A 16,223-nucleotide genomic window follows, 5' to 3' on the forward strand; every position below is an offset into this window, starting at 1 on the left:
TAACAAATGAAAGCACTTTTGAAGTTTTATTCAGCTGCGGTGATTCCCAAAACCTTCAAATGAGCAGCAATGCATACCTGCTGATCGACAACGCACGCTGCTTTAGTTCTTTAAACTGATCTAACTGCAGGACAGGAACCAGATTCTGCTGGCAGAGTTCATACTGACAACACAACACGGGGACTTTCCGATTAAACAGCCCTCAGGCACGTGTGCAGGGCGTGTGTCCAGGAAGAAGCAACCCTTAGAGACAGGCCAGCAGAGACATATGCAATTGCCCATTTCAACTACAAGATTCTCTTTCAATTTACAATGTCCATTTCTAATTTTTGAGTCTTCCATTCAGTTCAAAATGATTCCTTCACCTCAGCTGCATAGCTTATGAATTTTGGAGATAATTTATGCAATGGCAGTCTTCACAGCACTGGCTGAGCTATACAGTGAAACAGAGTTACTTCTATAGCAGCAAGAAACGCCCATTAGAGTGGGCCAGTGAACACCTTAAAGGCCCAGTGGTGGCCTCTCAAGCTGGAATGACCTTTGGTGTATTCCGGTCCCACAAACACCATCAAGTCACTGGCTCGAAAACAAGTCTTCGCAATGAACAGACAGAAGGCGATCCAAGTACAATTTTTTAATAAAGATAATTACAAAAGATGGAAAAAATCAGCTCAGAAAGGCCAATTGCTTTTTTTTAATAGATCCGGTTTTTGACATAATAACACATCAATTTAAATACAATCACATAAAGCATGGTGGAAAAAAAAAAGAAATTTTGCTTCATAATTAGAAAAACTCACAATAAAACCTGCCAAGAAAAACAAAAACAAGCCATTTTGAAAATAAATACAGTCCATGCCAAAACAGTATAAAATGAAGCCAGGAGCCCTCAGACAGCCAAGGTTTCTCATCCCAGTCTTGTCTCACTTTTCCAGAGGATCCTCAAGGTGGGAGTCAGATTCAAGGGTTGCTGAGTTGTTCTGATTTGGCTCTGTGGAAAGAGGTAACGTGAAACATTAAAGATAGTAGTCTTGGTTTAATACCACTGCCTAGCTGCAGATCAAGACTTGTAGATTCACACCAAGTAATTCAGTGTTGTTTCTGGGCAATGAAAGACTTAATGTCTTAATCTTCTTGATGATTTTACAACTAAGCATTCCAAGTTATCCTTAAAAATTAGCATACAACTGTTTATGACCAAGCACGCGCACTTGCTTTTGACACAGAAGCTCACTCTTCAGCTTAGATTGACACTTAAAATTCACTATGTAGGGGCTGGAGAGATGGCTCAGAGGTTAAGAACACCGATTGCTCTTCCAGAGGTCCTGAGTTCAATTCCCAGCACCCACATGGTGGCTCACAGCCATCTGTAATGAGATCTGGTGCCCTCGTCTATATATGATAAATAAATAAATCTTTAAAAAAAAAAAAAATTCACTATGTAGCTCAGCCTAGATTTAAATTCCTGGTAATCCCCCAGCCTCAGTCTCAAGCCTCCACACTTAGCCACCACACATGCACTCTGACAATAAAATTCTTAAACAGGCTTCACTTAACCCAGCCATCTCCCAACATCAAAATGTTCCAAGCACGGGAATTTGAGCGTTATGCAAACCCTGACTGCAAACAGAAAGGTTGAGGGCAACAGTGTAGGACACATCAACCCCACTCACAAGATACATCTCTTACAGTATGGTGTTCTCAGGGCTGGCCCAGTATTTCAAGTAAATGCGGCTCCCCAAGCACATGTGTCACTGTCACAGTCTCTAGAGGGAAGCATCACTCACCCTTTGGTATCTGTTTTTTCACCGCTACTGTCCTTGGATTTGTCTTCTTCCTTAACATCTAAAAACAGAAGGAGAAGATGAAAACCTGCTTTGAAATATAAAATATATACACTTTATTCTAAAATACAAAAAGCTGCACTGAGCTCACTACTCCTGACGTCTGTCCCTAGAAAGTCTGTCGCTAGCAGAGCGATGCAGAAGGTCCACTGTCAACGTGATGACGTATGTGCTCGCCCCTCCTTAAGTTTCTGTTCTGAAGCGTCACAGCATTACGGGTACTGTGAAGAACTTCAGAGGACAGAGCAGGGCACAGGGCTGTCAGGACACAAGGTCACAGAAATGGGAACACACTCTCAGTGGGGAAGCGTGGAGAGTATCTTCCGGAAAAAAACTGAAGAGGACTGAGGTGAGGAGCCAGTGGTCAGTCGGGAGCTGAAGATGAATGTGTCTGCGGTAAGGCAGACCTGACCCTAGAAGCAAGCAGAAGCGGACTCACTGTTTTCAAACATTTATTTATTTAGGGGTCACGGCATCCACATGGGTGAGAAGACAGCTGCAGAAGTCAGCAGATCCTGGGGATCACATCCTCTCGCCTGGCAGCAAACACCCCTACCTGCTGAGCCATCCATACTGCGGGTCCATAAAAACTACACCCCATTGTTCTGACCTTTAGTTTTTAACTACCACTAAACTGAAGTTCCCGAGTTAAAATGCAGTAATAACTTAACTGTCCCAGATGAGCGGAGTGTTTTCTCTATGCACAACAAAGTCATGAAGCAAGACCCTAGTGGTGAGGCGCAGGGACAGCAGCATTCTCACGGTAACACTGCAGGACAGTGATGCCACCTCTCATACAAATGTACGCACTGAAAATGAGAACTTTACCACATCTTGAAAGACCTTAACCCTTCAGGCTTACACCCCTAAGCCTCAAGAAATGAGAAACTAAAAATCTAGTTCCAAGGGCAAGCTGACTCAGCCATTGTTCAACCAACCCCTGCCACAATGTAAAGATTTCTGTTAAGAGATGTGCTCAACTGGGATTGGGATAGTTGCAGGTGTTCCAGGAAAGACCACTGTGACCTTTGTGTAAACTCCACTCCCGCCCTGATACCCCCCCCCCCCCACTTGAGGTTTCGGGAAGAATGTACATGCAGACGTGACTGCACCCACTCTGTGATCAGACCATGATCTTGTGAAACGAAATTGTATGGGAATTGTAATCTTATGGTTTTTGTGGGTTTTTCCTTTAAAAACCCCCATGGGGCTGCAGTAAGATGCGGTTCTTGCTCTTAGGAGCAGAGTTTGCCCTTCTATATAGAAGCTTCAATAAAAACCTCTTGCTATTGCATCAGCTGGAGTCTGGGTTCTTGGGGCACCCACTTGAGACCCTAAACTTTGGGGTCCAACAATCTTAGTTTGTGTTTAATCCTGGCTAAACTTTTACTCACAGTGCCAAAGGGGTGGTGGCAGTTCTTAATCTAGGTTTTGGCCTAAAGATTTTTGTCTTTATTTAAAACAGCCTTAATTTTGTGTAAAATAAATAGTAAGAGACAATTTACCTATCACATTCGTATTTGGAAGAAAGAGAAAATGCAGAAGATATTTTAAAATGAAAACAAACCGAGTTGGACGTGGTTGACACATTTGTGTAATCCCAGCACCCAGGAATCTGAGGAAGGAAACCATCTTGAGTTTGAGGCTAGCATAGTAAGTCCCAGACCAGCCAGGGCCACACGGTGAGGCCGTCTCAGATGATTAACGGTCAACTAAAGCTTGCGTTCATTATCACTGTTAGCATGAGGAAACAAACGCTCAACAGGCTGCGTCCCGTTCCTTACCCCTGCCTGTTCAGCATGGTGACCAGGGATGTCAGACCCTTTAAAGGAGGTGCTATAACGGCTCGCTAAAGAACCTTCTGAGGCACGTAAGACATCAGAAACCACCTCGGCAGCCCAGCTCTGAAGCCCCTTTCTATCGATCCTGTTTTATCTTCTTCAGTTCCTGAAGAGTCTTCATGTTTAAAGCAACTTTTCAAAGGGTAACAGAGCTTAACCTTTGCTTCATTAAGTCAACTTTAAAAGGTTCAAAATTATCTTAGAGTTTTTGCTCTGAAACAGGTGTACTGGGATATGCCTCTAATCCCAGCATACAGGACGAGGCCGGGGGATCACTGTGAGGTCAGTCCTACCCTGAGCTACAAACAGTAAGATGCAGTTCTGCTCAGAGGACCAATGTTTGCAACCCCCCTGTCCTTCCCTTCACCCCATTCTGTGACATGGAATAAAGTTTCTGTATCACAAAGAAAATGTGGGCGCACACACTTGAAAAAATTCTGAAAGCATTAAACAGCAAGCTTTAGAGGTAAACATCATTTACACAGGGAAAGGTACCTCAACGAGCGCACGTACCCTGACCCTTGTGTGACTAAGGATCTCCTAAAAGCTACAGTGCAACTCTTTTTTTTTTTTCGAGACAGGGTTTCTCTGTGTAGCTTTGCACCTTTCCTGGAACTCACTCTGTAGACCAGGCTGGCCTTGAACTCACAGAGATCCTCCTGCCTCTGCTCCCCAAGTGCTGGGATTAAAGGTGTGCACCACCACCGCCCGGCTTCAGTGACAATGAATAGTCACCAAACCGTAAACTGACCTGTCTTTTTGTCCTCTGTCTCCTTCTTGTCTTCTTCGATCCTAGCTTTCTTTGCTCCCTTTTTATGATCAGCAACGTTTCTACGACCTCCTTCGCCTTCATCCTCAGAATCGGAGAACTCTTCATCGCAAGCTATCCGCTTGTCTGAGGCGCGAACTGACACACACAAGATTTTAATAAATTTGACAGTGGCCACAGGTTCGACAATCATTACATACATCTCTACATATATAAAAACAGCAACCACATTCAAATCAGCACACTGAGCAAATGGAATTCTTTCCAAATATACCAAGTGCCTAAGTTCTGGACACAGCCATGTCTGTTTTGTCACACAAAATAAAACTAGTAATATTAACACAGGCTTTGAGACACCAGGAAGCTAAATCGACATGTAATTAAAATGGAGAAAAGGACAATCACAACATGTCTTAGTGAAACATGCCTGTGTACCTTCAGCTTTAAGCCTTATTTGGGTGAGCCAGAAATATGCAAAAAGACATTATCAGGGCTTTCTTACTCGAAATTCTCTTGTCTGGGTCCTCTCCATCCTCATCCCCACTGTCTTCGTGAACAGCATCTTCGGGAATCGCTTGCATTTGAACACCAGGTGCATGTGGTAACATTCGAAGATTTTCAAATAGACGCTGTCTAAATGACACAATTTATTAGACGAAAGCACTTTATGTAAAATTCCTGTTATAAACAGGCAGAAACATTAAACAAAAAACCATCTTTTTGAACATCAATATTTAAACATCAATTCTTTGCACATACTAACTAATTGAACCCATAGCCCATGAGGCAGGTACTAATTCACCCCCCATTTAGTGATGAGGTAACAAGCGCACTTGTCCAATATCATACAACAAGTCTATGGAAGAGAGGACACACCCACACTGCTGAGTGTCTCTGCAGTGTGTAGAGACAAAGCTTTAACAAAATGTTTCGGATAATGCAAACAAAGCACCCAGTTTAATGGAAAGCAAGAAAGAGTAAAATTTAGTGCCCATGGCAATTTAAAAATACATTTGAATAAAAAATGTTTATTTACAAAGGTTGTACATTTGTGTTAATAGAGTAGATTAAAACATCAGTATTCCGTAAATCCTTTTAAAACAAAGGAAATATCTGATGCATATAGCTAAAATGATACCCTCTATTTGACCTTCTATAGTCTCCCAAACTTTCATTAACATGAAATGATTTCTTACTTTATCTTTTCCATATATTCTGGAGTGTTCTGGTTTGTCATGTTGGAAGGACTAATATGCAGTTTGAAGTCTGGTCCAAAATACTCAAAGTAATCATTATATGGCAACTCTATTAAAAACAATGAAAAACAAGTCACACACTGAGAGCTCAGTTTCCATAGAAGCTAACAAATGCAATCCAGATCCAGACAGAGAACTAGTCCCCAAGGAAAGCTTGGAAATGAACACAGAGGGAATGCGCTCTCTCTCACGGATTTGCAATCTAACCATTCAGTCACAGATGAGACTGCACATTCCAGGGGCAAGGCTGTAGACTCTCCCACTCATCTATCTCTACGTATCGGATGTTCTAGCAGACACTACAACTTCAACACTTACCATTAGGAATTTCACAGTCAAGGGCAACTGCAGTCTCATACGTCCAACATCGAGCAACATTGCGGATTGTGTAGCCACCTCCGCCCAGCATCAGCAATGGCAAGTTAAAAGTTTTTACTACTTCTACACATTTAGCATGACCTAAGACAAAGAAGATTTATATATAACAACAAAATATGTATTTTGTAGCAACTTTAAAAAGGACCTTAAAAATGATCAAAACAAAATTTTACTCAACCCAAATAAAGTTTCTTGACAGCCAGGCACAGTGCCACATGTCAGTAATAACATCTCTAGAAGGTGAGGTAGGTGGATCAGAATTTGGAGGCCAGTCTGACAATATTGCTTGACTTTGTCTCCAGGCCACCCCACCTCGCAGGGGGATGATGATAGGACTCTATATAACAAATAAGTATAAAATATGCACAAACATATTTTATTAACATAGAAAGCATTCATGTGAGATCACATAAGGGGGAGAAGAAAAATCAGAGCAATGAAACATACAAATTTTAACTTGTTTCCATCTCCCACATAGACACGTGTGGCTTAATTGTGTGATTACAGACTGTCTTTAGGTGCTGGTATTATGGATCACTTTCTTAACTTACCTAAGATCACAAACCTAACATAGGAACAAGTTATGAGTTACTAGTAACTTCTGGGGCCATTATCATTCAGGCACATAATTCAATCATTAAAGAAAGAAACCCCCTTAACGATGACAAGAGAAATTCATGCTTCTTTTCCACTCTTAATTGGTTTTAGCCTTAATTAAAAAAAAAAAAAAATCCCTTTGAGTGACTTTTGCCTGGTACTGAGATGGTGGCACTCTAAGCATAGACATCAGTGAGTTATATTCTTTGGGTCTGGTTAATTTCAGTGTGTGGTGGTTTGTTTTTGCAACTTTTTCTACAATAAAGTTTAAAATATTTGGAAAAAATTAAAATGGCAGAAAGAAAAAAATCCCCATTACCTAAAAGAAGTCTATTTTTAATGTTTAATTGTCTGTTTTCTTCATGTAATTGTAAACCAGGCACCTCCTGCCGCAATGACAAGTGTTTCATACAGAACCATGAGGACATTTGTAAGGACAGAAGTTACTCTGCAGAAGACAGGAAAGAGCAGGTAATAACCAGCGTCCCTTCTTACCACCCAGCCCAGGCCAAGTGACTCTAAAGGGATTTTATAAAAATGAAGGCTAGAACCCCTAAGAGGAGGCATGGAAAAGAACAAGAAGAACATAACTAAGGTGGGCTGAGTTGGTCCTCAGGTGCTGACCAACTTCACTAGGCCTGAGAGAATGGAGTTGAAGCCAGTCTCAGAAAAGTGTATCATAAATCTGAAAATGGAATTACAAATATCCTTATGTGCTTTACACTAATGAACGTCTACCTGCTGAATACAATACAGATGTACTATATGGGTCAGATGCAGTTTATAAGGAAAGTTACTACTGTTAAATACGAACAGCGAAAACTCTCAGTCACATCAGAAAACACTGACAGGATACACTAGAATTGCGGTTATTACTCATTGGTAGAGTGTGAGTCCCTAGCACCAAGAAAGAAGGGTACATTAGACTGGTCACTTCAGGCACTTTGCTTCGACACTAGGTGGCTATTAACACTTCAGAGGCAACAACGTGACAGTGCTGTTAACTGCCGACCTACCAAGAGAGTGGGCAACTAATTATGTGTGGCCAACTTAATACAAAGTAGAGTAACAGACTATACCACAGGCCTAAGGCTGCTCTGCAGAGTGCAATCATAAGTTGTTGCTAATGTCTATATCAGTTATTTGAAAAGTTCTGTTTTAGAATTCTTTATAAGAGAATTCCAAGCAAGATGCCTTTGTTCAAAGCTACTTGCTACCTCAAGGTTCACACGCAAAGAAAGACTCTACATTAATACATGCCATATGCACAAGTCATTTCTGATCCAAGCATTAATTTTACTATGAAGCCTTATTTTTTAAAAAGATTTATTCTAAGCCAGGCAGTGGTGGCTCACAACTTTAATCCCAGCACTTGGGAGGTAGAGTTTGGGGAAATCTTTGAGTTCAAGGCCAGCCTATAGGTCTACAAATAGAGTTCCAGGACAGCCAGAACTACACAAAGAAACCCTGACTCGAAAAACAAACACAAAATACAAAGTGTCCCATCATAATGTGAGGTAACAACCGAGAGGAAAGGGGGGCACCCTGGTCCGAAAGATGTAATAAAACAGAAGCAGGGAGCTCCATGTCCCACTAGATCCATGAGGACGCTTAGTCCAAACAGGAGATCGGAGGACCAATCTCAGGTCGGTGACAGCGCCCGATAGAGCTGAGCAGACTATATTTAGAAATTCAGTTCAGTAATGAGGAAAGAGAAAACTAAGCAAACAAAAACTCAGCAAGAGAGACCTGTGCAAGTGGGGGAGAGGGCTAAGCTAAAGAAGGCTGCTGCTGGTGAGCAGTGACCACCACTGCCCAGATCCTCACACCTCAGAACGGAAGTGAGAAGGGCGCGTGCGGAGCAGAACAAATCCTCATCTCTGTAACAGCAAACCCAAAGTTTCATCAGACAACAAAGCACCGGGTTTCTGGAAAAACCGATAAAACTGATAAGAACAGACAACTCCTGCCCCAGCTAATATGGCAACAAAGTAGTCATGGACAAATGTATGAACATAAATATGGACTTGCTGGGAAACAAGATTAACTAGTCAGCCACATACCAAACCAAACCAAACCACAACAAAAAAAAAAAAGGGAAAAAAGATAAAAATCCATTGAAAATACAAGTACAAAGTTTGTCATCAAGTTGGCAAGCAAAAGATAACAATGAGAACTTAACTTTTTTTCTCAAAATACTTTTTTTAAATGTGTATGTTGTGCACCATGTGCAATGCCTGGTGCCTGTGGAAACCAGAAGAGGGTGCTGGATCCCCTGGAACCAGAATTACATTTGGTTTTAAGCCACCATGTGGGAGCTGGAGTGGAACCCAGGTCCTCTGCAAAAGGAGCGATGTCCTTAAGCATCATCTGTCTCCAGCACTCAGCGGTGAACTTCCCCGGGAGGCGGTGCTCACCTTTGACAGTGAGGTTGAAGCAGCCAAGCCTATCCCCGGACAGAGAGTCGGCACCACACTGCAGCACCACAGCGCTCGGCTGGTACATCTCCATCACTTTTGAGATGATCTAGTCAAGAATAAAAGACATTAGTATTTAATGATAGTTTACAACCCCATTTAATTTCTGAAAGCAGTACTTACAGGCTTAAAAATCTGTCCATATGACTCATCATCTATACCATCTCTCATGGGAAAATTGACAGCATAGTATTTTCCTTTTCCAGCACCAATATCCTGTAACGCAAAAATAGATCTTAAGAGACATGAACAAAAAAGCTTGACATATTTTGAAATGATTAGAAGACCAAGTAACATCCAGTTTTGAAAAAGGAAATAATAAAAAAAAATTAACAAGTGCATGTTCCAGTATGTGTAGAAGTACTTCCTAAGCTCTGAGGCAAGTTTTAGAGAAGAAACTTAGCAGCACATAGTTAATATACAAACAAAACACAAGTCTTGTAGCTTGGGCTGGTGAGAGGGCTGAACAGGTAAAGCTCAATGAGTTACATGCCCTGAGTTTGATCCCTGGGACCCACCCACGTGGCAGGAGAGAACTGATTCTTGTATGGTATCCTCATGCCCCTTTTATTAAAAATAAAAATAAAAAGTTCTGACAAATCTCAATCTGATTACTAATCATGAAATCATTTTCTAAGATGTAAAGGTAGACCCAGAACCACAGGTGGGGATCTCCAGAGCCAGCACCTCCAACTGTCTTGCAGCCACCACACCCACTGCGCCCACTCTGGAACCACAGCCCCAGACAGGGACCCCCAAATCATTCCCCCGTACCATTTCCAAGACACCCTGGGATGTGGTCCTCCATGTCCTTGATCTGGGATAAAGACCCTGTCTTGTCTCCACTAACCCATTACTCCTCGAAGACAGTGTGATGTCCTGCCCCCACTGTGACAGCCGTACCTGCCATCCAAGGACAACCTACAGAACCTGGAGAGACGACTGAACTTTTTTTATGCCTAGCTGACGTGAAACCATTTCCTACTCCCTATTCCTACATAAACAGAATGGTCAAAACTGAACACCAAGCACCATTCAGCTGGCCCACAACCTGACAAATCATACAGTGAAAAAGGATCCAAATAATTTGCTCAACTAGGGCAAGGACATAATATCCACACCAAGAAACCCCAGATGTCTAGGTCCCACCATAAATAAACAAAATGAACAAGCAAACCAGGGCAAGGCCACATATGTGTACCAAGAAACACACATAGCCAACCACCTAATTCCAGATGCCTAGGTCCCATCATAAATGCACAAAAAACAACAACAAAAACAAGACAACATGCCTCCTCCAGAAATCAGCAACCTCCCAAATTCATTTCATATGCTCACAGATGTGGTCTTACCCTCAAGTCTCCTGTTCCAGGAAAGTACTCCCCATACTTATGGAACGACACCGTCATCACACGATCTGTTGTATAAAAAGCTTCCTCAACACCATCACCATGATGGATGTCTATGTCAATATACAAGACTCTCTGGTGATACCTGAAAGGAAAGCAGAAGTAAGCCAGGACTCAGGAACTTGAGCTTCCAGCCTTTGGGCAACCTAAAAAAATCTAGAACTCTCTGGGCCTACCCTCCTCCATACACTTCAAAGACAAGCATACATTTCTATGTGGTCACACCCAAAGATTATGCCGATTGCTACATTAGAAAGTTCAGCATTCCTGGGCGTGGTGGTGCACACCTTTAATCTCAGCACTCAGGAGGCAGAGGCAGGTGGATCTCTGTGAGTTCAAGGCCAGCCTGGTCTACAGAGTGAGTTCCAGGACAGCAGGGATACACAGAAAAACCCTGTCTTGAAGGAACAAAAAAAAAAAAAAAAAAAACCAAGAAAAGGGGGGATCGGGGACTGCAGACGGCTCCCTGGTTGGGAGCACTGGCTGCTCTTCCAGAGGATCCAGGTTCAGTTCTCGGCAACCACATGGCAGCCCACAACTGTCGGTAACTCTAGTTCCTGGGGATCTATTGGCCTCTTCTAGCCTCTGTGGGTACTGACATACATGCAGGCAAGACATCAATAAACATAAAATAAAAATAAATCTCAATTTTTAAAAAATTCACTGTAAAGTAGTAAAATGATTGTCTTGTCACTGCAGCTGATTTAAAATATTTTATTTATTATCCAAAGATGCCACGGCTGTGCTAATATACTATGTTAGCTGACGTTATCACATAACCAGGCACCCATTATGTTCTCAAGGAACAGAAAAACAACACTGAAAAAAAAAATCTATGAAATTGCAAACAGTAGGTCTCATCATAGCAGAAATTCTTCACAAAGTTAAAAAATAACGAAACATGTTCAAAGTTTTTAAGTGGCCAATGTGTTAGATGAGCAAGGAAAGCTGCTTAAGCCAATCAATTAAATCATGTTCAATTTTACCAGGTGAAGGGATGCACAGACAAGACAAAGAGAGCTTGCCGAGATCCTGAGCTTTGAAAAGAAAAGAGCAGCAAACTGCTCAGAGTGGACGAGAGTGGAAAAAACTTCAAGTCAATTAAAAATGATTTCAGATGTTTGTCGGTTCTAGGCAAGTCCAAGACATGTTACCCGGACAAAGAAGGCTTACTTAGCTGCTCTTTATTTAAAGTGTCAGCACCAAGTTTTAACTGCTGGAGAGTTCATGTGGAACAAAAACATTTTCAAAGATCATAAAGCACAAGCTTAGTAAAATCTCAAATATAATCTACTAAAATATTACAGCTAACAGTGAAAAATAATCTAGCTTTATAAATCTTCAAATTCCCATATTCTCTAGAACAGCAGTTAAGGACAAATCCCAAAACTCCTCCAGCAATCAGGCCTAACTGTGTGTCTATGAGAGCACAAAGCCTTACTGGACGAGGGAGCTGGGGTCAGCTAGGCTCATTAAATGGGTAGACAGCGGCCTTGCACACAGAAAGAATTTCCAGACAGTAAGTTCTACACATTGAGAAAAACAGTCTCAAATAAAATAAAATATAGAAGAGGCCTGATTTGGGGCTGGAGAGATGGCCTAGTGGTTCAGAGCACTGACTCCTCTTCCAGAAGACCCGGGTTCAATCCCCAGCACCCACATGGCAGCTCACAACTGTCTGTAACTCCAGTTCCAGGGGACCCTCACACAGACATACGCACAGGCAAAACACCAATGCACATAAAATAAGAATACATCAATTACTTAAAAAAAAAAAATGAGGCCTGAATGGCATGGACATGAAGGTGCCTGGAACCCAGGGCTTACCCCTTCCCTCATAAATCAGATCAGATCCCCAGCATTTCTGTCCTGTCCATTGCTTTTGTCTGATCCCAGGTGAAGTCTATTTGTGTTTATGTCCATTTATTTAATTTAAACTTTCGTTTTTGTTTTTTCGAGACAGTGCTTGTCTGTGTAACAGTTCTCTCTCTCTCTTGCTGTCCTGGAACTAGCTCTGTAGGCCAGGCTGGCCTCCAACTTCTATAGACCAGACTGCCTATTATAAGCACACATCACCACAGTCTGGCTAATTTTACTTTTCTTGTGTGTGTGAGTGTGTGTGTGTGTGTACACAGGTGTATGATTTCCAAAGCTGAGTTCAGTGATCATGAAAGATAGAGACAGGACACTGAGGACAAACAAAAAGAACAAACCAAAAACCAAATACCAGGGGTTGGGGACTTAGCTCAGTGGCAGAGTGCTTGCCTAGCAAGTGCAAGGCCCTGGGTTCGATCCTCAGCTCAAAACAAACAAACAAAAAGTAAACAAAACAAACAAACAAACAAACAAAAAAAGGGTAGACAGACATCCCCCTTAACACAGGTTTCAAAGTTTTGTCATCAAGTTACTGTCAGCATTCACACTTCCAGAGTCCTAGCAATCATTTTTATTAGCTAAAAAAAGAATGCAAACCTAAATTCACAAACTACATCTAACGATTTTTAAAAGGCCATTTAGTGATAGTTTTAGGTATCTGTGCTTATTTCTTACTCTAGCCAGGGCAGTGGACTACTGTACCATACCTCTGCAATGGCTTGTAATGAGTCCATACAAGATTCAGCATCAATCTATTATGATTTACTTGATATTCTTTAAAATCATTTTTTATTTCAGTTAAGAGATCTGATCATGAGAACATGAGTTTGACTGAACTCACTTTAGTAATTCGAGGATGGCGAGCACGATATCATTAACATAGCAGAATCCTGACGCTTCCGACTTTTTGGCGTGATGCAGTCCTCCAGCCCAGTTGACAGCCATGTCAGTTTGCTGCCGATTTAACTTCACAGCCCCAGCTAAGTGGTAGAATGGTATTTATAAAGTAATTAAAATTTAAAAATCAGTTCACACAAAATCCTTTTAAGTGAAGCCCTATTAAATATGCAATGTGTAAGCAAAAAGCGTTTTGACATTGAAAAGCTAAGGATTATTTATAATTTAGGACCCTAAGTTTTCCTTAGATAACTATTTTCCTATAGTTTACCTAATTTAATGGCAGTATACATGGAAAGTTGTAGTAAAAAGGACAGAAAAAGTCTCTGATCTAATAAAAAGTTGAATGGCCAATAGCAAGAGGAGGTATAGGCAGGATGGAGGGCAGGGAGGGTAAGGAGAAGGAGGAATTTAGGGTCGAGGGAGAAAAAGAGGAGATGACCGGGAGTCGCGGGGGGGGGGGGGGGGGGGGGGTGTCAGTCAGCCAGACACGGAGGAAGCTGGAAAGTAGGACACGCAGAATGAAAGAAAGGTAAAAAGCCCCAAGGCAAAATATAAATGTACACAAACAGGTTAAATTAAAAGAGCTAGTGGGACAAGCCTAAGCTAAGACTGAGCACTGATAATATTAAGTCTCCATGTCTTTATTTAGGAGCTGGCTAGCAGCCCCCCCAAATTTGAACCCTGTGAAACATTTAGTCACCACTGTGGTACCCACTGTAGGAGATGGAAGAGTTGAGGTCTGATTTTAGTTTACTGGAGGCCTGACCTTGAAAAGGTCCCCCAATTCAGCAACCTTGAGGTAAATGGGCTACCCCCCCAATAAAAATGTACACCCCATAGTATGCTACCACAGTCCCAAAGCAACAGGGCCAGTCATGGTTTAAATCCCCAAACTGTGAACCAAAATAAACCATTTTTTTGAAAGGTGTCTCCGGTTTTACTATACTAATGGAAGTAGTCAACACGCCTGTAATCCCAGGGCATGAGAGGCTAAGGCAGGAGGATTGCCACAAATTCAAGGCCAGCCTGGGCACTGTAGTGAGCTACAGGCCAGCCAGGGCTACTGAGTGAGACTGTCTTAAAAACAAATCTATCACCATTAAGTTGGCATGACAGCACAGGTCTGTAACCCCAGCATTCAGGAGGCAGCCCCATGTGGACTATGAGCTTGAGGCTTCCTGAGTGACACAGTGTAGCAAAAGCAAAATAGAACAAACCAAAGAAAATCTTACTAGCATTAAAACATCTGCTTTAGACAAAAACTCCAAAGACACCACAGCCCCCTTCAGATCTCGTTAAACCTCAGGGACTCAGGACACTCACCGACTGAACCCCCGGTTGAGAGCTGACAGAACTCAAAGAGCCCGTCAAATACTGGACAATCTTCTCCAACGTTAACTGTGGAAGACAAGTGCGTGAAAGTCAACCCATTATGCAAATGACTGAAAGCTCCTCTTAAAAAACTATCATAGACATTTTTGTTTCAAGCAATCATAGAGTATACCCTTTATGGTACTAATATAAAATTTGTAATTTTAAAATATGACTCATATTTTAGAAAAGATAATTAAATTGTTATCTGTGGAATGCCATTACCAAATCTTATCAGGATACTTGTGAAGTACCTCTCCCCAACCAACAACAACAAAATCAAAAGCCTATAATAAAGTAAAACAGGCATAAATCTGGTTTTCTCCTTTAATTAAAGACAGCAAATTAGGCACAATTTTAAAAACTAAGAGGCTCCAACTCCTTTCTAATTCATCTTTAGAACACACACTATCCCTACCTTTGAAGTGCATTTTAGTAAAAAAAAAAAATATTAACAGGGTCAAGCAGTGGTGGCATACGCCTTTAGTCCCAGCACTCAGGAGGCAGAGACAGGAAGATCTCAGTGAGTTCAAGGCCAGCCTGGTTTATAGAGAGAGTTCCAGGACAGCCAGGACTGTTACACAGAGAAACCCTGTCTCGAAAAACCAAACAAAAACAACAACAGATATTTCCCCTCCTGCAGTTAACACTGACTTTAGAAGATGCTAAGAAATAAAGAGTTTCATGGAACAAAGGTACAGAAGAATGGGTACTTAAAACAAGAACTCATAGATAGACATGTCACATTATTACGACATGCTTGGTTATTCATGCTGAAAGAAAACATTATTGAAGTTGTGTATAACCCATTCTTAGTCACTCTTCATACTCCAAATGACAGCCCCTTTAGGAAGAGGACAACTATTTCACAGACCTACAAATTACAGGTACTAGAAAGAAATCACTCTGTTTTTTGTTGCTCAAATATGATTTAATATAAATCAGCATTATATAGGTTTTAAAAATTCCTGTCATATATGCAAGGGCTATTCATAACTGTGTAATTCCCAAATGAAAACAACAAAAACCTGTAGATAAGTAGTATCTGTCCTATCATAGCCTTGCATTATCAAATGGGCTAGTCACAGAGAAACATATGAAGTTCTATGAACTTAGGAAATTCTTATCAACTACACTAAAACTAAAATATAATCATCAGGGAATTACATCATAAAAAGTCCATCTCAGAGCTGGGCGGTGGTGGTGCACACCTTTAATCCCAGCACCCGGGAGGCAGAGGCAGGCGGATCTCTGTGAGTTCAAGGCTAGCCTGGTCTACAGAGCGAGATTCAGGAAAGGCTCCAAAGCTACACAGAGAAACCCTGTCTCAAAAAACAAAAAAACAAAACAAACAAACAAAAAGCCATCTCTCCCTGAGGAAATTGACTCCAGTATTCAAAAGACAGCATTCCCAATGTTTTAGGATATTCTGCAGTATTTCTTCAATTTACTACCAGTCCCTAATAACAAAAATCTTTAACTTATAAAAGAAAACACGTAGGGGAC

General features: G+C 41.5%; 1 protein-coding gene across 1 annotated transcript in view; it reads right to left on the bottom strand.

The window, feature by feature from the left end:
* Positions 1 to 619: 619 nt before the first annotated feature.
* The window catches only part of Hdac2 (histone deacetylase 2), a 31,904-nt gene continuing 16,300 nt past the window's right edge, over positions 620 to 16,223 (bottom strand). The window contains exons 4-14 of the mRNA XM_006984312.4: positions 14,670 to 14,744; positions 13,288 to 13,426; positions 10,515 to 10,656; positions 9,286 to 9,378; positions 9,103 to 9,211; positions 6,029 to 6,169; positions 5,651 to 5,759; positions 4,957 to 5,087; positions 4,437 to 4,592; positions 1,788 to 1,845; positions 620 to 991 (exon numbers count right to left, since the gene is read on the bottom strand). Coding sequence (XP_006984374.1) covers positions 961 to 991; positions 1,788 to 1,845; positions 4,437 to 4,592; positions 4,957 to 5,087; positions 5,651 to 5,759; positions 6,029 to 6,169; positions 9,103 to 9,211; positions 9,286 to 9,378; positions 10,515 to 10,656; positions 13,288 to 13,426; positions 14,670 to 14,744 — 1,184 coding nt within the window. The 3' untranslated portion in view covers positions 620 to 960. The remainder of the gene's footprint in view (positions 992 to 1,787; positions 1,846 to 4,436; positions 4,593 to 4,956; positions 5,088 to 5,650; positions 5,760 to 6,028; positions 6,170 to 9,102; positions 9,212 to 9,285; positions 9,379 to 10,514; positions 10,657 to 13,287; positions 13,427 to 14,669; positions 14,745 to 16,223) is intronic.

This window comes from Peromyscus maniculatus, chromosome 16, assembly GCF_049852395.1.
Source record: "Peromyscus maniculatus bairdii isolate BWxNUB_F1_BW_parent chromosome 16, HU_Pman_BW_mat_3.1, whole genome shotgun sequence".
Taxonomy (NCBI): Eukaryota; Metazoa; Chordata; class Mammalia; order Rodentia; family Cricetidae; genus Peromyscus; species Peromyscus maniculatus.